Here is a 23,403-nt window from a genome sequence, read left to right on the forward strand (position 1 = left end):
CTGGCCCCTCCGAGGAGCTCAAGAAGGAATACTGATTGAGTGAAAGGGTGAGTGGATGCTAGCGGCGGCCTGGGGCGCAGAGCAGGACATCCAAGCAAAGACAAAGCCTGACACTGGCTGCTTTCTTACCACAGCACAGTGAGAGCACAGGACAGAAATGCGTGTGCCTCTAATAGATTCTGAGGATATGAATGAGGTGGGGGGGTGAGCAGGGCAGGGAGAGATGGGGGCGGAGAATTGGATTAGAAAAGGAAGAAGTGGGATTTAACTAGGATGTCCATGCACCTCGTCTCCACTTTGGGTCACCTGTGGGAGGGAAAAGGACGCTGCTAAGGATTATGTCAGGGCGCAGGGGGTAAAAGCCAGAGTATGTGGCCTCCCTTGTTCCGTACTCTAAAATCAACCAGCCCCAGAAAGATGAATAGCAGAGGTTCTCAAAGTCTGACCTGTGGAAACCCTGCATCAAAATCACCCAGGGCGGGCTTCCCTGGTGGCGCAGCGGTTGAGAGTCCGCCTGCCGATGCAGGGGACGCGGGTTCGTGCCCCGATCCGGGAGGATCCCACATGCCGCGGAGTGGCTGGGCCCGTGAACCATGGCCGCTGAGCCTGCGCGTCCGGAGCCTGTGCTCCGCAACGGGAGAGGCCACAACAGTGAGAGGCCCGCGTACCGCAAAAAAAAAAAAATCACCCAGGGCACTTGATAAAAATACAGATTCCCGGGCCCTTCCCCAGACCTACAGAGCCAAAACCTCAAGGTGGAGCCTGAGAATTTGCACACTAGCAATCACCCCAGACCGCTGTGATCCCCAAAGTCTGAGCCCCACCCCCCTTCAAAAGGCAGGAGAGAGCTAGGGAAGAGGTTGAAGAGAGAGAACGTCCAGCTTTGCCAAGACATCCAAGTGCCTTTGTAAGTTTCCACATTTGACCCTGGAAACTACTCCACATGACACCTTGCAGTATGGTCCCTTCCTCGCTCTGGGCCTCAGTTCCCTCACTTTGGAGAGGGACTGAATTGACCCCATCCCTGCCGAGGTTTCCCTCTCAGGGCTCTGCATTCCAGGTTCCCAAATGGCCAGGGTCGAATCTTCCATCATGGGCCAGCCAGCCTCTTTGGATTCCGGCTGGGCCAGAGGCATGCGGTAAGTCTGCTGGAGCCAAGGGAGCAGCTCTGGGCCCCAGGGGCCCTCCCTCCCAACTGTCCCTGGCTGACTGGATGACAGCGTGCCAAAGATGAGAAAATCCCATGAGTCTGAGCATCACAGCCTCTGCCTGGTGCCCCACTGGCTGTCGGGGAATCGTCAGCTGATGAATGAAACCACAAGGAAGAAGCAGTGGGGCAGGCAGCCAGCACGGCAGCTTGGAAAAGTCGCCTACTATAACCTGTGTAGCCTCTTTAAGCCTCAACTGTCTGTCCAGTAAGATGGGGAGAACGCCAGCTGCCTTACAGGGGCCGGGAGAGATGAACAGGCACGCAGGTAACAAAGTGCTCGGCTCCTGGGCGGCCCTCAGTAAGTGACTCTTCATCATTAATAGGACCTTACCCAAAAGAAATACGGATTCTTCCCTGCCCCGGGGAACACAGGACTTCAGAGTTAGGAGTGCACCGGCAAGGCTGAGCCGTAAGGTGAGGGAATACAGCATACAGGAACTAGCAGCTGTTGTTCTTACTTCTCTCCAGGCCCCCAGGGAGAGCTTTCTGAAGCTTCTGTACAATTAAAAGGTACTGAACACAATGCCTGTGATAAAGTTACAGCCCAAACTAGTTGGGAGACCAAGCCAGCCTCCAAACCCGGGCGGCGACAAAAGACGAAGCTGTCAGCACCTGCAGATTGGCCACCGGGTGGTGGGTGTTCCCGAAGAGGTCCCCACCACCCAGCACGACGCAATCAGAGGTTCACCACCACTGAATCCACCAACTCCCCTTCTCAGCCCAGGCTTAGCGTCACCCAGTTCAGGGCCAGGACACCAGGCGGGACCCACATACCTGTCATACCTTTCTGGCTGTTAATTTCTTCCAAATTTGGGGCTGCGACAGCACCTGCTGGGCTAATGCCATTTGGTGAGGGCTCTGAGGAACTGCCACAATCAGCGTCTTCTAACTGGCTTCTCTTGAAGGCATCCAAACAGCAGACAAGAGAAAGCCTGAAGTCCTCACCTTCAGGGTGGCTATCCCAAGGGGAACGGAAGGGGTGGTCTGTATGAACAGGAGGCAATCCTGACTCTTCCCCTCCTGGACAGGCACTCATCTGATGCGCTCAACACGAAACGCGTTTACGGAGAGTAAATTCACACAACATAGCTGCACACACCTGCACGCACACACCTTGGAACCACGGCTCGCCATCCTCTCTGGAGTGTTTAGAGCCCTTAGTGACTCACAACAAACACAGGATCCCCATGGGGACCGCTCTGGACAGCTTTAATGACACACTTGGTATGCTTATCTGCTGGGGCTAAAATCCGTACGCACGCCAATGTGCCTGATTTTCCACTTGTGCCAACTGGCTGTGTCGCAGGTGAGAAAGGCTAGAGCTGGGGCGTGTTTGCTACTTTCCTTGGGCTATGCGTGCCCTGTGGCTCTTGAGATGATTGAAAAGGGAGTAAACTCTTCTTTCCCCAGAATGGCTGGAGGGTTCTAGCAAATCATCCAGTTGACTAAGTTGGAATATTACACAAAATAGAAAGACCATTCTGGAAATTTCCTGATGACTCAGAAGGCCTTTCTGATGACTTGGAAGGCTAGCACTCCTTCAAAACCACCTGTCTCATCAAATCTCAATATTTCAAACTTCAAATATTTAAAGAATTTTATACCCCCACACACTCAAGTCCTTTGGACTCTGGATAAATGGGAATTTCCCCTCCCCTTTATGGCATAGGTAGGCAGCAGGCCCCATGTATGAAGGATGCTAACCATACAGATGCCTGTCCAACAACTCTGAGGTGGGTAATATGATCCCATTTTAGAGATGGGTAAACTGAGGCTCGGGACATTAACTAACTTGCTTGGGGACACATAGCTAGTAAGCAGCAGAGCTGGTGAATTCAAACCAGGTTGTGTTTGATTCCAAACCTTGTGTCCTGCACTCACTGCCCCGGCAGAAGGAACTTTCAGTCCCCCTTTGTGAGCAGTCACACGGGGTGGAGGGGGCTGGGCCACAGGAAACCTCCCAAGGGAAACCAATCGGAAATATATTCAAGTGTAGTGACTTTCCTTCCTGATTGTCCAGAACAGCCAACACCCCAATTATCTCTGTCCCACCCCATTACTGACGAGGCTCACACTAGACCCTCGTGGTCCTAGTGGGTGACTTTCCAAGAGCATCCCCGATTCCAGCGGGGAGATTCAACCTCACGCCAACCCAGCAGAAATCCTTTACAGAAGGGATAACTCAAAGCTGACCTAATGAGGAAATTGCTAAAGGCACAAAGATAAGCAAATGCTTGAGTTGCTTAAACCAACGAATATCAAGGAGAGGACAAACTTTTTTTTTAAGAGATAAAAATTTAAAGGAAAAATGGACCTGACACTTAATGTGAGTCTACTTTCTTTTTTGTTTGTTTGTTTGTTTTTTTTTGTTTGTTTTTTGTGATACGCTGGGCCTCTCACTGTTGTGGCCTCTCCCTTTGCGGAGCACTCCGGACATGCAGGCTCAGCGGCCATGGCTCACGGGCCCAGCCTCTCCGCGGCATGTGGGATCTTCCCGGACCAGGGCACGAATCCATGTCCCCTGCATCAGCAGGACTCTCAACCACTGCACCACCAGGGCAAGCCTACTTTCTTAAGACCAAGACAAGGTCTTTTCACACTGCTTTGAGGTCTACAATCTGGGACCAAGTCCTGGCTGTGATACCTACTAGCTATGTGATCTCAGTCAAGTTACTAATTTTCTGAGCACCAGTTTCCCCATCTGTGGATGAAATGAGCAATTGCACCTCCCCCTGGGTTGCGGAAGGACTGACTGATGAAAGCTCGGCGTTTGGTCACCACCAAGCCTGGCCCCCGGGAGGCCACAGAATGAAAGCCAGGACACAGAAACACAGGCCTGGTCCCCTCGTCCAGGGGACTTTATGTAAGGGGAAGGGGCAAGAGGAGATAAGAACTCAAATGGGTAATAAGGAAGGTAGTCTGGGTAGGCTTCAGATATGCCCAGTCTACGAAGATACTAATTTACCAACAACTTTTAAAAAATGACTTGGGGGCTTCCCTGGTGGCGCAGTGGTTGAGGGTCCGCCTGCCGATACAGGGGATGTGGGTTTGTGCCCCGGTCCGGGGAGGATCCCACATGCCGCGGAGCGGCTGGGCCTGTGGGCCATGGCCGCTGAGCCTACGCGTCCGGAGCCTGTGCTCCGCAACGGGAGAGGCCACAGCAGTGAGAGGCCCGTGTACCGCCAAAAAAAAAAAAAAAAAAAATGACTTGGTCGGGAATTCCCTGGCGGTCCGCGCGGTTTGAACTCGGCGCTCTCACTGCTGGGGGCCTGGGTTCGATTCGACCCCTGGTTGGGGAACTAAGATCCCACAAGTCACACTGCTAAAAAAAAATGACTTGGTTCCTTTAGCCGACCGGCAATATCCTCTTGCCTTAGGGACTCAGCACCCACATACCTCACCTCATTCTCCTCTGACCACCTACCTATATACTAAAAAGCACCCGCTCCTATCACGCTAACCCCTCACCTGGCTTTTTTTTTTGTACATAGCATTTACCATCCCCTGACACATCCTGTGTGTATCCTGTGTGTACTGGAAATCTCCTCCCACAGAATATAAGCTCCATGGAAACAAGGTCTGCAGTTGTCTCGTTGCTGCTACATCCCTGGCAGCTACAACAGTGCCTGGCAGGAGTAGATGCTCAAGAAATGTAACTGAATGAAGGGACAGTCAAAGAGGGAATCATTCATGTTCTCAGTCTCAGAAGGCTCAGCGATCACCTGAACACTCTGCGGGGGCTCTGGAAGAATCTCTCCTCCAGTGGAGTCATTCCCACCACACCAACAGGGAAACTGAGTTAACGGAGTTTCTCAAGGTCAAACAGATTTGGGGCAGAACCAGGTGCAGACCGACACTGTGTCTAATTTCTGCATCTCCTGCTCTGTTCCCTAGTCCGGGCGCAAATGGTAACCTCCCCTGGAAGGGGCCTCACCCTGGAGGCCGGAGCTGTCACCGGCACTGGGTCTGTCACTCTGCTGACATCAGGACATCCCCCACGAGCAATGTCAGGGTGCCAAGCCTCCAACCCGCCAAGCAAGCATCTCTCTTTCCCCTTCCCCAAACCCCTGAAAGTGCCAGTTTCCAGACGCTGTCACCCAAAAGAGCACTCTTGCAGCTCCTTAAACCGAGCATCGCATTAGGCTGGGGACTAATGTGCTAAGATCCTGGCGTGAGTCACCTCACAGCCTGGCTAAAATGTTTATTTCAGCAATAATTTCAGCTTGCGGTTCCAAGCGCGAAGAGGACCTCCCAGAGGAAGACCCCTCACGACAGCCAATGGTTTTGAGCACCTGTGTCCACGACACGCTGTCCTCAATGCCAGCCGCCACAGACCTTCTCAGAAACTATGCTTGGTCTTTAAGAACCAGACGCCAAGAGCGTGAAGCGTGGTAGGGTAGAGAGAACTCAGAACTTTCTTGTTCTGCTGCTGGCTTGATCCTGTTTCACACCAGTGATGCCATCTGTAGATCAGGAAAGGAGATTTCCACTGCTCTCTGCCCCAAAGGGACACCAAGAGAGCCACTGGAGTAAGAACCACCCCCAGACCTCAGAGACAGGCATTTCTCAGCTACACCATGTCATTAGGACATTGTTATTATGAATACACAAGTGGGGTCTATATAGACACAAAGTAAACCCATTTATCTCCACTCAGTCCTCTTCTACCTGTGTACATAATAACAGCCTCCATTGGCCCAACAGTCAGCCTTGGATCACTGAAGTATTTTAAAGACAAGACAAATGTCATCTCAACACAGTTCAGAGGGTGGAGATGGAGCAGACAGCATCACATCCTAATGGGAACCTGAGTCAATGGGGGCACTAACAGGTGCCCCACAAGTAAAGCTGACGACTTACATTCATTAGTATCAACTATGACCCAGGCAAGGTGCTTTGCAGACATGAGGTTTTTTTTTTTTTAACATCTTTATTGGAGTATAATTGCTTTACATTGCTGTGTTAGTTTCTGCTTTATAACAAAGTGAATCAGCTATACATATACATATCTCCCCGTTATCTCCTCCCTCTTGTGTATCCCTCCCACCCTCCTTATCCCACACCTCTAGGTGGTCACAAAGCACTGAGCTGATCTCCATTTGCTATGCAGCTGCTTCCCACTAGCTATCTATTTTACATTTGGTAGTATATATAAGTCCATGTCACTCTCTCACTTCGTCCCAGCTTACCATTCCCCCTCCCCGTGTCCTCAAGTCCACTCTCTACGTCTGCGTCTTTATTCCTGTCCTGCCCCTAGGTTCTTTATAACCTTTTTTTTTTTTTTTTTTAGATTCCATATACATGTGTTAGCATACGGTATTTGTTTTTCTCTTTCTGACTTACTTCACTCTGTATGACAGACTCTAGGTCCATCCACCTCACTACAAATAATTCAATTTCGTTTCTTTTTATGGCTGAGCAATATTCCATTGTATATACGCGCCACATCTTCTTTATCCATTCATCCAGACATGAGCTTTTGGTTTTGGTTTTGGTTTTTTTTGCGGTACGCGGGCCTCTCACTGTTGTGGCCTCTCTCATTGCGAAGCACAGGCTCCAGACATGCAGGCTCAGCAGCCATGGCTCAAGGGCCCAGCCGCTCCGCGGCACGTGGGGTCTTCCCGGACTGGGGCACGAACCCGCGTCCCCTGCATCGGCAGGCGGACTCTCAACCACTGCGCCACCAGGGAAGCCCCAGACATGAGCTTTTGAATGATCAAAATGTTAATCGAGATTATTAATATCTCCACTTTACAGATGGGTAAAATGGATCTGAAAAAGATCAAGCAACTTGCCCAAGCCCTCCCATTTGCTTCCTCTTTGCATCTTTGCTCTGTTTCACACCAAGCTGTCTTGGTCTCTAACTGCTCTGTGCAACAGGGGAGGAGGTGGGACTGTCTCCAGCAGACCCAGCCCCTAAGCCAACCACCCAGGGACTCAAGCTCCTTCCAGGCCTCAGGGTCCCTCTTCCCAACCCTTGGTGACCCAAGACCTCAGTTGTTCCAGGACACCAGTGGCAGCTCAGCTAATCAGAGCCAGCTGGTTGGTGGTCCCAGCCACTGTGGCTAGAACTCTTGACGCTCAGGATTCCATCTCCTGGGGAAACCAACACAGGCAGTCTGGAATTAAGGAGCCTGGCAGTCGACTTTTTTCTCATAGGAAAGAAATAATTATTAGGTAAATAAGCCTGGTGTTTCCCAGTTGGTAAGCTTCCTGCCTGGGAGAGGCATGCTGGTGTCAATCCACAGACAAAATTTGAAATTCCAGTACCATGGCTTCAGGGCTTTGGGGCTTGGGCAAGTCCCTTAAACTCCGGCCTTTTCTGACCTCATCTTCCTGGAGATAACACAGCCTCACTGCCAGGGTGGTGATAAGATTTTAAGACACCGCATATAAATTACTGGAACACATTGGGTGTTCAAGAAATAATAATCATGTGGTCCCCCCCACCTCCGTTTTTCCTGGAAAAAGTATTCAAACTTGAAACTGATGATGACAGACCCTTCTCGGAAGCCCTTCCACCTTCCTACTGTGGAATCTGGAGGATCCAGGGGTTCCTGTGCCCCACCCTCCATGACCTAACTTCAGCGGGGAGGGACCAGCTGAGACCGGAACGGAATGGAACGGGCGCATCCACTCGGAACATTTTAACACTCAAACGGGGCTCTCCGCTTGGTCTCCGCTTGGGGCGGATTAGCCAACGATGCACAATTAGACCACTGCATTTATCTCCTCCGTGGCGATTTCTCTTTCTGCCTTAGTCGTTCAAGTGTACGAGAAACCTCTTCGCTCCTAGCAAATGCGAGCCCTCACTTTCCTCTACGCGGGGTGGCGGGAAGGCTCCCCTCGGCACTTTATGGGGCTGCCAGGTGGGTTACAGGTGCGGTCACAGGGGGTCTCCCCAACTTCGCGCGAGGCTGGCCCCTTTCCCACGCTTCCCAGATCAGGCGCGGGAAATGGCCCAAACCTGGGTCTCCAAGCGCCGCGGGATCGCACAGCTCCTGCAGGCTTGGCCTTGACCTCCCTCTGCAACTCTATAGGGGGCTCTTGCCGGAAGGCCGCGGAGCCCCACAACCTCTGCCCTCATGCTTAAGACTAACTCCACGTCCCGCGCCTCTCCCCCTGCACCCCGTCCGGTGCTCTGGGTCAAGGGCGCGGCGAGAACTTTGCCACGAGCGGCGGCCCGATCCCGGCCGGGAGCGCCCCCGCGCGCCCGGCCCCGGCCCTCCCCCGGCCTGAGGCCGCGCCACCCTCCCCTCCCGGCGCGCACCTACCCGGCTGGCTGCAGTCGCCATCCGCTCGAACGGAGGGCGCCCCTGCGCGGGGCCGATCGCCGGGCCCCGCCGCGTCCGCACCCGGCTCGCAGGCTGGCGGTCCCGGGGGGCGCGCAGGCCCAGCCCCCGCCCCGCAGGAAGGCGCCGGCTCGCCCTGAGCCGCGAGCTGGCGGACGCGCTCCCAGGTGCCAGAGTCGGCCGCCCGCATGCCGCGTGCCCGAGGGGCGCTGCCCACGGCGGCGCGGGGGGCTCCGACGGCGGGCGCCGGGCTCAGAGCCCCCGGGGTCGCCGCCGCATCGGGGCGCAGCCGAGCGCCGGCCCCGCCGCCCGCCCGCGCGCGCGCGCCGGACCTGGTCTCTCCGTCTCGCCGGACACCGGGAGGTCCGCGGCCGCCGCACACTAAGAATTCGGCCGCCGACCCTCTCACGTGGGAACGACTCTCACTCGCGCGGCTCCTCCTCCCGCTCCTTCCGGGCTGGCGAAGGCCGCCGCTCGCCCCGCCCCCGGCCCCGCCCCCGGCCCCTCCGCGGCGCCCAGACTCGCCCCAGGGCCCGGGGGAGGGCCGCGTCGCCCCTTTGTAGGCCCGGCCCTGGCCGCTCGGTGCATCCCCAGCATGGGCATTCCTGGAGAAACTCAGGGTTAGAAAGATGGCCAGTGTCACGGGGGTCGGGAGTGACAGGCCTGAATCCAGGTCTTTGAAAACCGCAAGTGTGTGCATCAAGGGGACAGCTGCCTGGTACCCCAGTTTGCATGTGTCTCTCCACTCTTCTGATACCCTTGGGACAGCCTTGCTAAAGAGCTGAAGCCCCCGCAAGTGGCCGGGAGAGGGCGGAAAGAGCGGGCAGGAAAAGGGGTGGGAGCTCTGGGACATCTCCTTCACTCACCTGTACTGTGTGACCAGTCCTTCTTTAAGTGCATACAGTACCGAGCGCAATGGCTGGGCCAGTGGGGAGGAAAACTGATATATGGTCCACACCTATGAGGAAGTTGTAAACTGGTGCGGGGCACTTCCTCCGTCTCAGCTTCCCCATCTATAAAATGGGGCCTCAGGAATTCCCACCCTGTCCATCCTCAGTGCGACTTCTGAGCACCGCTCTGGGCAGCCATGTGGCAGGTGAGGTGGTTCCCAGGGGAGGTCAGGAGCTGGGCGCCCCGAGTGAGTGGGTGGGGCAGTTATTAGGCCAGTCAAGCCCTGTAGGAATTGGCTCCTTGGAGGGTCTGCAAATCAGAGCCCACCCACTGCAGCGGGTGCTCCTGTGGCTGACAGAGCTCGCTGTATGGTGAGTTTGCGGCTCTGAACCCCCTTTGATTTGGGGATTACGATGTTCTTCAGAAGGACTAATGATCTCCCCGCAGCCCTGGGTGGCAGGTCCGGTTTCCCCCTGTGGCAGACATGGGAAGGCGACGCTACGTGGCTAGATAAGGAATCACACACTTTCCGTGGTGTCCTCAGTTTCCCCTTCCAGGCAGCATGCACCCCACCCCTTCTAGGCCTGGCTCAGTCACCTATGGCTCCCACTGGCCCAGGCCTGAGCTCTGGGAACTTATAGGTACTGGCATATGGCTCTCCAACCATTGGTGGGAACCAAATTACTTCCCCCCCCCCGCCCCCACCAATCTCTAAAACCTTCTGCAGGTCACTTTCCTGACTGTGGGCGGGGAGCCCTGCATCTGAGCAACCACTACGGCCTGGCCAACATCCACCATGGCCTTCCCAGGTTCCACCCCACCCCCTACTTTCCTTGCCCTCCCAATGACTGGGACACTAGCCCAGCTGTGGAAGGCCACAGGGCTGCCTCAGACCCCCTCCCCCTGTCGAACTGGACCCCTCAACTGCCCAGTGGAGGGCTGACAGGTACGCCAAACGCTGGTGGTACTCGCGGCTCGGGAAGAAACCCACCCATGGGGTTAAACACCCATACAGCTCTGGGAGAAGGAAACTGACCCCACACCGAGTGACAGGAGATGCTAGGAATCCCCCAAGTCCTCTGCCTTTGCTGGGAAAACCATCAGAACAGAACAAAAGAAAGACCGCTCTGAGCCCTCATGGGAGAAGAAGCTGGGAGTGCCCCCGCATTCTGGAGACATCTGGTCCAGGAGACTCTGTTTTGGATGCAACAGGGACACGACTGAGTGAGGTGGGCAGTGCAGGGACTGCTGTGGTCTGTTTCGCAGGGCATTTAGGTTGTATTCTTTTTACTTAGAAATTCTTTGCGTATTAAACTTGTAGGGAGGTTCTTCGCTTCCACAAAGAAACATGCTCTTTCCCATATTTCTTGAAGTACATGGAACTCTTGGTCAACCTCCTAGTTTCCCACTTTTGATAGAAACATTCACTTTCCCGTTAACTCCATAACGAGAAAACAGCAGCGCAAGCACAAATATGTAGCACCTGCCACTTGGATTCAACGTCAGGGAGACCTTAGGAGTGATGGGGACTGCGGCAAACAAGAGGCCACCAGCCCCTGTAGCGGAGGCAGTAGATTGCTGTCATACAGGAACTTGGCTCTAGTGTTGCTAGAGGTTCTGGATTTTTTTTTGGAGCTACTAGGAATACGAATTTTTAAAAAAAATTTATTTAATTTATTTATTTTTGGCTGTGTTGGGTTTTCATTTCTGCACGCAGGCTTTCTCCAGTTGTGGCTAGCGGGGGTTACTCTTCGTTGCGGTGCACAGGCTTCTCCTTGTGGTGGCTTCTCTTGTTGTGGAGCACGGGCTCTAGGTGCACAGGCTTCAGGAGTTGTGGCTTGCGGGCTCTAGAGCGCAGGCTCAGTAGTTGTGGTGCACAGGCTTAGTTGCTCCGTGGCATGTGGGATCTTCCCGGACCAGGGCTCAAACCCATGTCCCCTGCATTGGCAGGCGGATTCTCAACCACTGCGCCACCAGGGAAGCCAGGAATATGAATTTTTATGTGAAGTCTAAATTTGAAATGTTGGCAACTTTTTAAAACCTAAGAAGAAAGAGGAGAGGGAGGAGAAAGAACAACAAAGGAAATATGTCTAGAAGTTTCTATTTGGCCTGTCGGTCCCCTCTGCAACCTCTCAGGAGTCTGCACGTGTTTTCTACTGACGTTTCAATGATCCAAGCTGTTTCTCAAGCCCCCAGCCCTGGGGAAATTCTGCTGCTCTCCTTTCTCAGCCAAGTTTGGCCTGGCTGTGTGTGTGTGTGTGTGTGTGTGTGTGTGTGTGTGTGTGTGTGTGTGTGTGTTTTCCCCACACTCAGGGCCAGGAATTCACATGGCAGTTGGGTACACCTGCCCTTGCTTTCTGGGGTTTTCAGACTGCCCAGGCCTCCCCATTTGGCTTCAGTCTCTCTGTCTCCCTCCCTCTCTCTCTGTCCACAGCTCTGCGAGCAGGCCAGCCTCTGACAGCAGCAGCCTGCAGCCTTCCAGAAAACCATCTGCCTTGGGTGGGAGGTCTTTCCTCCTGGAGGTATGTTTCTGATTCTGAGGACACCCTGGGCCTACGAGATGTTTCTGCTCAGCTCTGCAACAGGAGACGCAACAGCCGGGAAGCGACAGCCCATTTTCTGCTCTGAGCAGTTTGGGCAGGCCCTCTAGGAACGGCAGCTCCAGGGTGGTTTTTATCGGAGACTCCAAGCCCAGGTTGGTTTCTGAACGTGCAGCCTTGCAGAAGGGCCCTATGCTGGGGTTAATGTCGTTGCCTTGAAATTCTTCATTATTTTTGAACTAATGGCCTCACATGTTCACTTTGCGTTGGGATCTGCAGATTATGTAGCTGGTCCTATTCCCAGAAGATCTACCCGGCCTCCCTGGGTGATGCTGAGAATTGATGTTGGAGACAGCTGGGCCTGGGATGTGGCCACTCTGTCCTTCTCCAGCGTACATCGTATCCAGCCTCTGCAAGGCAGCGGGAAGGGAGGATTTGGGTGTGGGGAAAGGATGCAGGAACTGGCCCCATCCAGTCCTCCTGACAACTCAGAAGGAGCAAAGGCATAGTGAGAATTCGAGGTGGGGGCGGGCAGGGGTGGGGATGGGCGACCCAGCCCGAGGGTTGGGAGGCTGCTCCAGTTCTAAGCTCTGAGGCCAGATGATGTCCCCATGACCCAATACAGCGCCACCAAAGGAAACAAAAAGGAGGCTGGGGCACAGGGACACAAGGGATCAGTGCAGTTCCCATTCACAGTGTACCTTCATTGCCAGGGGAACTTCCTTTAGATCACAGGAGCAAGTGACATGACAAGATATATTTGGCTTAAGGAACAAAACCAGAAACGTTGTACTAAAGAACTCCACTATATTCGATATCTACTTGAAATTGAATATTTGAGCCCACTGGAAATTTTCAGGTTTTTTTTTTTTTTCTTGGCTGTGTTTTTAGTATTTGTAGAGGAGGCTTTACTGAGATTTTCCAGCCAACAGTGCTCTTTTCAAACACCTGGCACTAAGACAAGGTAGCAACTGTGAATTCTTAGGGATCTGCACTGTTTTGTCTATAACACCCTCATGAGTTCCTGGAGTCTGGAGACCTCGGTAGCGATCCCCTAGCTTGTGTGTGACTGTGGCAAAGGGTCATTCTGTCTCTGCAACTAAGTGCCCTCACTGGCAAAAGCAAAATGAAGGGCTGGGTTAGCAGATGTGAGGAGGGCCTTCCCAGCTCTGCCCGCGATGGCCGAGTGAGTCTTTTTAATCCTTCTCATGATGGCTGTGGGGGTATGTTTGGTGTGTGTTGCTAGTAGTGAGAGCAAGTGTATTAGTTATCTACTGCTGCGTGACAAATCTCCCCAAAACGCAGAGGCTTGAAACAAGAAGCGTTTATTATCTCTCAGTTTCTGTGGGTCAGGAATCCAGGGTGGCCTGGCTGGGTGCCTCTGGCTCAGGAATTCTGCGCAGGCTGCCGGCAAGGTGTCAGCTGGGGAGCAAAGGCACAGTCAACTCAAGGCTCTCCTTGGGGAGTATCTACTCCCCAGCTCACTCATGTGGCTCTGGAAGGATTCTGTTTCTTGTGTTGGACTGAGAACCTCAGCTCCTCCTCGGCTGTGGGTCTGAGGCCACCTTCATTCTTTGCCACAGAGCTATAGATCTACTCGAAAAATCGCAGTTTGCTTCCCTCAAGGGCTTCAAGGGCTTCAAGCAAGAAAGGACGTGCACAAGATGGAAACCTCTGTCTCTGTAACCTAATCTTGGAAATGGCATCCATCACCTTCTCCCTGTTTTGTTCATTAGAAGTAAATCACAGGACTTCACTAGTTGTGCAGTGGTTAAGAATTCGCCTGCCATTGCAGGGGACATGGGTTCGAGCCCTACTCTGGGAAGATCCCACATGCCGCAGAGCAACTAAGCCCGTGCACCACAGCTACTGAGCCTGCGCTCTAGAGCCCGCGAGCCACAACTACTGAACCCGCGTGCTACAACTACCGAAGCCCGCGCGCCTAGAGCCCGTGCTCCACAACAAGAGAAGCCACTGCCATGAGAAGCCCGTGCACCACAACAAAGAGCAGCCCCTGCTCGCCGCAACTAGAGAAAGCCTGTATGCAGCAACGAAGACCCAACACAGCCATAAACACATAAATAAATAAAAATTTTAAAAAAAAAGTGAATCACTAGGTCCTGTCCACCCTGGATGGGAGGGTTTGATTACAGGAAGCAGGGGTCACTGAGGGCCGTCTTGGAGGCTGCCCACCCCAGGAGGCTGGGGACACATTTTTGGGAGGCAGAGAGAGCAGGACTCAAATCCTGGCTCTGATACACACTAGTGTATGATCTAGAAGAAATGATTTCACCCCTGGAAGCTTCAGTTTCCTCCTCTGTAAGATGGAGATGACTGTGGCCACTACCTCATAGGGTTGTGGAAGGAGGTTTCAATGAGAAGAGGCGCACGCAGGGCTCTTGAATGGTGATTAGCACGAGGTAAACCCTCGACAAAGGGGGCTTGAGGACATTGCCGGAGGAGGCCGGAGTGACGTGCCCCTTGTTTCCAAGCCAGATAAGCATTACCAGCTATTCCATGGAGATCTGCAGCCTTTGATCTATTTCTCAGAAGTCTTTCTGGCAGGCCCTGGGATGCCTTTGTGGCTGACGCCACCAGTGGGTACGTACTGATCTCCTCTGTTTCCCTCGGCCATCCCAGTAGGACTCGGGGGCACAGGTGCAGCGGGAAGGATTAGACTGGGATTTTCCCCTATAACTACTTAGACCTCAGCCCTTGGGGGATGGAGGATTTTACCCCTGTTCCATCCTGCCATCTGTCCTGGCGAGGACTTCTTGGCTGGAGACCTTTGTGCGCCTGTCATGGGCTCATTGGTATTCTTTGGTGATCTTTCCTGGGTCCCAGATGACCTGGTGAAGATCCTGATCACCTCTGCCAGCAGAAGCTTAGCCCGAAGCCAGGCACTGAAGTGTTTTCACTGAGTGCGGCTGTCTTCCGTGCCCTGTCTCTCAGACCATCTTGCGTCCCAAATTAGACTCTCAGCTGCACCAAAAGGAAAAAGTCCTTCCTCATCCAGGGGCCATATCTCTCCTGTCTCCTCTAAGCCTCTTTTTGGGGAGTTCATGTCAAGCAGGGAGGTTTCTGCAGAAAGCTGAAATATTGCAGCTTATTCAGAATAAATAACAATAACATCAAAAATACTATGACTTGGGGACTTCCCTGGTGGTGCAGTGGTTAAGAATCTGCCTGCCAATGTAGGGGACACGGGTTCGATCCCTGGTCCGGGAAGATCCCACATGCTGCGGAGCAACTAAACCCGTGTGCCACAACTACTGAGACTGCGCTCTAGAGCCCATGAGCCACAACTACTGAGCCCACGTGCTGCAACTACTGAAGCCCGCGCGCCTAGAGCCCGTGCTCTGCAACAAGAGAAGCCACCGCAATGAGAAGCCCGTGCACCGCAATGAAGAGGTAGTCCCCTCTCGCCGCAACTAGAGAAAGCCCGCGCGCAGCAACGAAGACCCAACGCAGCCAAAATACTATGACTTCTAATAATAATAGGCAAACATTTACACAGCACTTACTATATGTGCCGGGCACTGTTCTAAAAACTTTAGACATTCATTTAATTCTCCCAACAACTCTGAGAGTTACATGTACTATTATTATCATCCCCATTTTACAAATGAGGAGACAGACACAGAGAAGTTAAGTCACTTACCCAAAGGCACACAGCCAATGAGTGTTGTAGGCAGGACTCAAGCTTAATGTAGTCTGGCTGCAGAGTTTGGGCTAATAACCATCATGCTACCTTGGAAAAAGTTGTCACTGAGCACACACTTCCCCCCAGGGACTATCCTTTCTAGCTCATTCGACCCTCCAAACCACTGTATCCCCATGTCCCAGCTGAGAAAACTGAGGTTTAGGGAAGACAAAGGGACTTATCCAAGATGATGTGGCTGTTCAATGCAGGGTTGGGAGTCTAACCATCAGAAGTGAGGGGTGTTCTCTGGGGGAATGCCTTGCATGTCAGGGTTATGGAGAATGCCTGCCTGTGGGCACAGTGGAATAGTCAACCCTTCCTTGATTACCTCCTGGACATGGGACTCAGGGAACCCTCAGCAGGGCATCTGGGGATGGGACCTCTGCTGTCCCCGGTGGCCACTGGAGGTACTTTACCTTCCTCAACTGTGGGTTGGTGGCTCCTGCGAATGGGACCCCTATGTCCACCACCACAATTTTCAGGCCCCGTGTCTCCACTTCCTAGGTGTGATTTAAGAGACACAGAGAGCTATGGGCCAGTGAGTGCCCAAGATAAGAATAATGGTTACTGTTTACTGAGCACTTCCATCTCTGTGCCAGGCACTCTGCCGGGTACTTGTTACTTAAATGTTATAATTTAATTTATCAATGCACAGAGATAGAATCATCATTGTTAAGGGTTATTTATAATATTGGATAGAGCACTTTACACATATTAGCTCATTTTTATCCTCACGACACTACATAAGTACTACCACAGTCCTCACTTTATCAATGAGGAAGCCAAGGAACAGAGAGGTTTAGTAGCTTGCTTGAGGTCACCCAGTAGAGTAGGATGGAGCTAGGACTTAGAGGCAGGCAGTTCTGGCTCCAGAGCCAGTTTTCTTAATTATTGTGCCACTATTTTGTATTATTATAAAAGTTATTAGTGTTCTGATTTTACAGTTGAAGAAACCAAGGCTTAGAGAGGGGAAGGATTGTCTAAGGTCACACAGCTGGTAAGTTTAGACCCAGTATTTCAACCACGTCTGTCTTCATTTATTCATTCGTTGGCTCAACAAATACCGATTGTGTACCAACCATGTGGCAGGCACAGTACTGGGCTCCGGAGGTGAAGCACCATGTGGTCTAGCCTGCCATGGGTACCTGGGATGTACCAGCACGTGACCCCAAGCGGGCCTAAGGCAGGCCCCTGGGAAAGACTGGCAATTTCTGCAAAGTTGAAACTATTCCTCCCTCTCCGGAACCAGGAAGGGTCTGGATTCCTAGATCACTGCTCTCCCAGTTTCATCTCCATGGCAAATACCTGCAGAATGGCTCTTACAGGGACATGGAAAAGAAAACCGATTAGACTCGGGAGAGGCTGTGGTGAGGGTCTGCGGCATGGAGTTCTAGACTTTTCTTTCTGCAACTGCCCTTTACTTACTAGTAAAGTTGGGCAAGTCGGGCCACCTTCCGGGGGCCTCAGTTTCCCCACCTGTGAAATGGGGATAAGAATACTTGCCTATCTCCCCATGACTGTCCTGTGAGGAACAAAGGAGACCAGAAGTGCGAAAGCCCATGTAACTGCAGAGGGCCAAACACCCAGGCTGAGGGGCCGGTTAAGGAACCATTTGGTTATTTGCTTGTTCATTTCTTGGGGTCCGCCTGCACTCAGCATCTGCCATGAGTCCACTCCTGCCCTAGATACTGTGGGGAAGGGCGACAGGCCCCTGAGTGTAGAAAGGTCACGGTCCACTTGGACATTCAGATGAGAAAGGAGAACGGCTGGCAGATATGACTTTGATTATGACTCTCTGTGCCACAGAGGCCTTGCCACTGGGACAGTGACGAGCCCTTGCCACCTCCCTCCCCAAGGAAACAAAACGATCTCAAAGACCAGGCTAGCAAATGGCTTCAATATTCTTGCAGGCAGGGTGAGCGCTGAGACCCAGAGATGCTGGCCTGGCCTGTCCCTTTAAGGCTTAAAGTGACAATCTCTCCTAAAGCAACAGCTCTCACAGTGGTCAGTAGCAAGTTGGAACCATGGAGTAAGAACCTTGTGCAAAGGCCTGGGCCTTTCATGTGAAGGTCTCTGAGCTACCTGCAAGTAGTAATTAGGCATCTCAGCACCGAGGTGGGGTATATCTGTTCAAAGACAAAGCTGGCTTCTCCTTCGGAGAAACAGAAGTCCAGAGAGGCTCAGATACCTGTCCAGAGACAGACAGCAAATCAGGGCCCAAGCAGACTGCCTTCAGGAAGCCCTAGAGCAGTGGTTCTCGAAGTGTGGCCCCTAGACTAGCTGTATCAGCACCCTGTGCATGTATGAGAAATGCAAATTCTCTGCCCCATCCCTACCTCCTGAGTCAGAAATTCCTGGGGTGGGGCCTGACAGTCTGTTTTAACAGCCCTCTCCATGTAACCCTGATGCTGATAAAGGTGAGGGCCACTGCCAGTGCCTGGAGGAAGGACTGCTAGGTGTTCATGTCCTTCTGAGTTGCGGGGTGGGAACGAGGCAGTGGAGCAGAGCAAGGTCATTTTGTCAGTGGCTGTGGCGTCACAGCTACATAACCACCCCTCCCCCACCCCGATGGCTTTTTGCACCCAGAGTCCAAACCCTAGGGGCCTCCTCGTCAGGAGGCCACCTGCCTGGGCTCTGGGAGGCCTGTCCACACACGCCCCCGGCCGCTTTCCTGTAATTACAGGCTCTACCTGCTTGTCCGCCCACCGGAACTCAGGCATGTCAGCCAGAGCGACTCCGGCTTCTCCCACCCTGAAGGCAGAGCATGCACGGCCTCCATCAGCACCTCAGGCTCTGTGTCCACAAGGCCTCCAGCAAAGCTGGGAACGGGCCTGACATTGCCCCCAGCGGCCGCTGTGTGGGCTGAGCTCAGGAAGAAGACCGTTCTGCACCCTGGACATCAGGAAGTAACCTTAGGCCCTGGTCTCCGGGTTCTCAGGGCAGAAATCGGCAATGGCCCCTAGTCCCACAGGGACTAATTAGAATTTGTTCTAAATTCTTTTTCCCCCAGAATTGTCCTTTAAATATCTTTGGAACTGGTTTCAGGAGGCAGATTTGTCGAACAGCTACGTGGAAGGACTGTCATCTTCCCCCTGAAGTTTCTCATTAAAACAAACAAGCAGAAATGTGTTGTCTAATGTGAAAGGAGCTGCATTCTTTTTGTTTTTAAAGATCTGACCTTTGAAAGTAGGATGTTTCTCCCAGATTAGGGGCCTGGTGGAGGGATGCTCTTGGATTCCTGGAGTTGAAGGACAACCCCACGAGCTGCTGGGTGAGCCCAGTCCCACCTCCCTTGTAAATTCAAGGCGGGGACAGGGTTTTAAACTGATACATGCCCAGGGCACCGGGCATACAGCAAGCACACACTCGGATTTGTGGATTGTTGGAAAGATCCTGAGTTCTGGCTCAGGGCCTCCCAGTTGCCTTGTGCTAAGCTTAACAAGTCCCTTCCCATTTCTTCTAAGAAAAGGATCCCACGTCTTAATAAATAACAACAGCTACCTTCCACCGTGGGCCCAGTGGTATGATAGGCCCTCTAGTGGTTTTATCTCATGTAATCCCTCAACCGCCCTACGAGACGGGGTACTGTCGTGATACCCACTTTATTTATTTATTTTTTATTTATATTTTTTTAGGCTGCGCCGTGAGGCATGTGGCACCTTAGTTCCCCGACCAGGGGTTGAACCCGTGCCTCCATGCATTGCGAGCTTGGAGTCTTAACCACTGGACCACCCGGGAAGTCCCATGATACCCACTTTAAAGCAGGGTAAACTGAGGGTAAGAGAAGGGAGCAGAGGTTGCAAACTGGTGGCCCTAGAGCCAGTGACGGCCTGTGAATGTGTTTTCTTTTCCTAGTATTCTACTAAAAAGCATTTTAAAAATTAATTGCCAACATTTAAAAATTTGGATAAATTACACCAAAAAATTCAGATATTTAGCTTTATTTTGAAAACATCAGGAGGTCTGGTGATAGAACCCCCATTCCATCCCACAGGGTAACAGTGTGCCCTCCATCCCTCAACCCCTGCTCCCTCGTTCCTGTAAGTCACCACATGGGGGCTCCAGGCACGGAGTCCACAACCGCTGGTCTTAGGCCACAGGTGGTGATGGGCAAAGTCAGTGTTTGTCTGGGTCTGTCTGTCTGTCTGTCTATCTGTCACTCTTTGTGTATCTCACCAGTGCCCACTTCCAGGAGAACCTGATGTTAGATGAGAAGGAACACAGGACAAGGGAGTCAGGAGATGTGGGTGTTCGTTCTGTTGACTGGGTGACCTTGGGTCAACGCTTTTCCCTCCCCGGGCCTCAGTTTTCCCATCTATACAATTCGGAGTTTGGATAAAAAGATCTCCCAGAGCCCCTCTGCTCCTATCAGCCTAAGGAAGGCTCCTCTCAGCTGCAGAGCCCGTTGGGAAACTGTCTGAGGGCTTGCAGACAGGCCAGGTGCGGGCTTGCCCACCTGAGCCGTCCTGTGGCCACGAGCACCTCTGGGCAGGGAGACGGTCTCACAAACCCAGAGCTCTGCCATCAGCACCAGCAGGGGCCAACAGTCTCACTCTTCCCAGTGACGGAAAGGCAGGTTCCACCCGTGAAGCCGCCTCCAGCATTGCTAACCTAATTACACAGAGAAAAGAGTCCATGAGGATGACCCAGACTCCCCGCTCTGAAATGCAGGATTCCTGGGCTGGGAGGTGGAACCAGCTTGTCCCTGCCCAGGTCAGTCTGAGGACAAGAATGCCCGCTGGGCACTGGGTAAGCCAGGTGGGGTTCTGTGCTGCCAAGAGGAAATACTCATTCGAGTCCCAGGAACAGAAAGCATGCATTCTTCCGCCCTTCTCTTTCTTCATCCTACAAACACGTGACAGAGGAGGAAACTGAAGCCCAGAGAGGGGGAGTGATTGCCCAAGGTCACACAGCAAATCAGTGCCAGAGTCAGATGACAGCTCAGGCTTCTTGACCCCCTTCCTGGGGTACTTTCCATATTCTCTATCGCTTGGGAGTTTAGAACCCTCCACCTCTTTGGAATTGGGCTTCAGAAGGGGGTTGGAGTGGCCTGTGTGGGCAGAGACTGTCTGTGTCGTCCAGAGCCCTAACATGGGGCTTGTGCACAGTGCCTAAGACACAAACCACTGCTGAGAGAATGGGGGACCCGTGGGCCCAGCAGGTGTGAGCCGCCCAAGCTTCTAGGTTGGAAGCTTGGTCTGTAGGAAAGGTTGCAAAGCCCACATGTGGCTCACAGACATATTCTGGTCTTCCCACAATGTTTAAAACAAATTCATGTTAGTTGCCAACACTTAAGAATCAGGGAATTTTTCTTCTTCTTTTTTTGTTGGTTATCTATGTAGTAGTGTGTACAAGTCAATTCCAAACTCCCAGTCTATCCCTCCCCCCACCCCTCCCCCCTGGTATAAGCTCATTCTCTAAGTCTGTGAGTCTGTTTCTGTTTTGTAAATAAGAATCAGGGAATTTCACATAAAAGACAGGCTTTCTGGCTTCTTTTGAAGAGTCTCAAAATCTGGCAGAAGCTGGACCACATTTCCACCTGGCCGTGGCTGGCAGGACGTGGGTGCGCTCCCTCTCGTTCACCATCTCCACCATCCTTCCCAGCCTCTGTGACCTCCCTGCATGTACGTTTGGGGATTTCAACCGCCCCCCGCCCCCCACAGCCTCCCATGCTAAAGTCACCCCCTCTCTCATCCTGGTCACCCCAGGGGAAATTCTGGTTCTCATTGGAGGGCAGCTTTGCCCCACAGGGGACATTGGGCCATGTCTGGAGACATTTTGGGTTATCACAATCAGGGAGGGGACTTACTACTGGCATCTAAAGGGTAGAGGCCAGGGATGCTGCTAAACATCCTATGATGCACAGGACAGAACCCCAAACAAGTAATTATCTGGCCCCAAACATCGGCAGTGCTGAGGTTGAGAAACTCTGAGCTGAATCAACAGAGCCCCGGGCCAGGAACAGGATCTGGAGAGGGAGGGTCACCCATACTGGGAACTGACTGCATACTGAGCATCATGTTAGGCAAGGGGGGAGAAAGCCAGGATGTGTACAATGTGGCCCCGGCTCTCTGGGTGCACGGCGGGGGGCACCCGGAAATGTAGAGGAGGGGGCTCCCTCCACCAGGTACATCAGCAGGGTATCAAGGGCAGAGGTGCAGTCAGGATGGGCAGAGATGGGGAGCTGAGCATTCTGGGCAGAGGAAACAGCCTAAGGCAAGGTGTGGTGGCAGTAGCAGACGCAGAGGCACACATCTGAGAAGAGATGTCTTCTGTTAGGTGGGAGGGATGCTGGGTGGGAAGCAAGGGCATGATGTTGGAGGAGGAGATTGTGGGCAGGATGTAAGGGGTCTCCAAGTCAAGCTAAGTGGGAGAGAGAGGGCAGCCCATGGCCAATCCTTGCAAAGGTAGGGGAGTATTAACTTTGTGACCTTGGAGAAATCACTTTAATTCTCAGAGCCTCAGTTTCCTCATCTGTTCAATGGGATAATAAGAGTGATTAAAAACTATCACGTGTAGAACTCGCCATTTGCCAAGGCACTGAACTATATCTGATGTATTTAATCCTCAGAGAAGCCCTACAAAGTATATAGCACTATTATTTCCAATTGTCTAGCAGAGGAAACTTCAAGATATGGATAGGTGAATCAACTTCAACTTTCCCAAGGATACTACTAGTAAGGAACAAAGGTGAGATCTGAACCTAGGCAGTCTGGCTCCAGCACATGCTCTTAGTTGTTCTGCTATTCTGTCTCTCTAGAACCTTCTAGGTGAGTTGTCCTTAAGAATAAATGAAATGCTCCTCTTTTTTCTTGTCCGCCATCATACGTGCGGTTGAATTTGCTCTCACCATGTCTTCCCACAAGACTTTCAGGATCAAGCGATTCCTGGCCAAGAAACAAAAGCAGAATCGTCCCATTCCCCAATGGATTCAAATGAAAACTGGTAATAAAATCAGGGCTTCCCTGGTGGCGCAGTGGTTGAGAGTCCGCCTGCCGATGCAGGGGACACGGGTTCGTGCCCCAGTCCGGGAAGATCCCACATGCCGTGGAGCGGCTGGGCCCGTGAGCCATGGCCGCTGAGCCTGCGTGTCCGGAGCCAGTTGCTCCACAACGGGAGAGGCCACAACAGTGAGAGGCCCGCGTACCGCAAAAAAAAAAAAAAAGAAAGAAAAAGAAAAAAATCAGGTACGACTCCAAGAGAAGACATTGGAGAAGAACCAAGCTGGGTCTATAAGGAAGCTCACATATGAAGTGGTGCACATTTATGCTGTGTCAAGGTCAAGTGCGTCTTACCATATCAGAACAGCACTACTGTGTGAACAGCTGCCTGCGTGATGGGAGAAATGGAATGGCTCACTCCTCTTGATCTTTCCTCACCACTGCTCACTGTCTAGCTCAGTAATAAATATGTGAAACCTTTAAAAAAAAATAAATGAAATAAAGCAGGTAAGATGCCCAGCGCAATCCTGGCACGGAGTTAGTGCAGAAGCAAGTGACACATTGCATAGAGTCCCAGCCCAGGTGGATGGAGCAAAGCCCAGTTCACAACATCAATGGAAAGAGGCGCCAGAGACGTTCTGGAGTGGGCACATCTGCTCCGTGGAGAGAGGGGGGTAGAGGAAGGGCGCCCCTCCACTCAGGTGAGAAACGGCTAAGCCAGGTTTCTGGAAATGCATCTCCATTTGCAGTGCCCTCCCGCCCCCCACCTCTCTGTCTGTTTAACACCTCCAGGACTTTGCTCACTCCATGCTCCCTGCCTGGAATG

General features: G+C 52.6%; 1 protein-coding gene across 4 annotated transcripts in view; it reads right to left on the reverse strand.

Annotated features, from left to right (window-relative positions):
• Nucleotides 1-23,403, reverse strand: part of KAZN (kazrin, periplakin interacting protein) — a 1,133,108-nt gene that overhangs the window by 152,080 nt on the left and 957,625 nt on the right. For 2 of the 4 annotated variants that reach the window (XM_004272419.3, XM_049696055.1), the window contains exon 1: nucleotides 8,485-8,953. The exons of the other annotated variants lie outside the window; for them this stretch is intronic. In XM_004272419.3, the coding sequence (XP_004272467.2) occupies nucleotides 8,485-8,692 (208 nt within the window). In that variant the 5' untranslated portion in view covers nucleotides 8,693-8,953. Of the gene's footprint in view, nucleotides 1-8,484; nucleotides 8,954-23,403 lie in introns of those variants that run through there. 4 annotated transcript variants of the gene reach the window in all.

Source organism: Orcinus orca, chromosome 1 (assembly GCF_937001465.1).
Source record: "Orcinus orca chromosome 1, mOrcOrc1.1, whole genome shotgun sequence".
In the NCBI taxonomy this organism is placed as follows: domain Eukaryota; kingdom Metazoa; phylum Chordata; class Mammalia; order Artiodactyla; family Delphinidae; genus Orcinus; species Orcinus orca.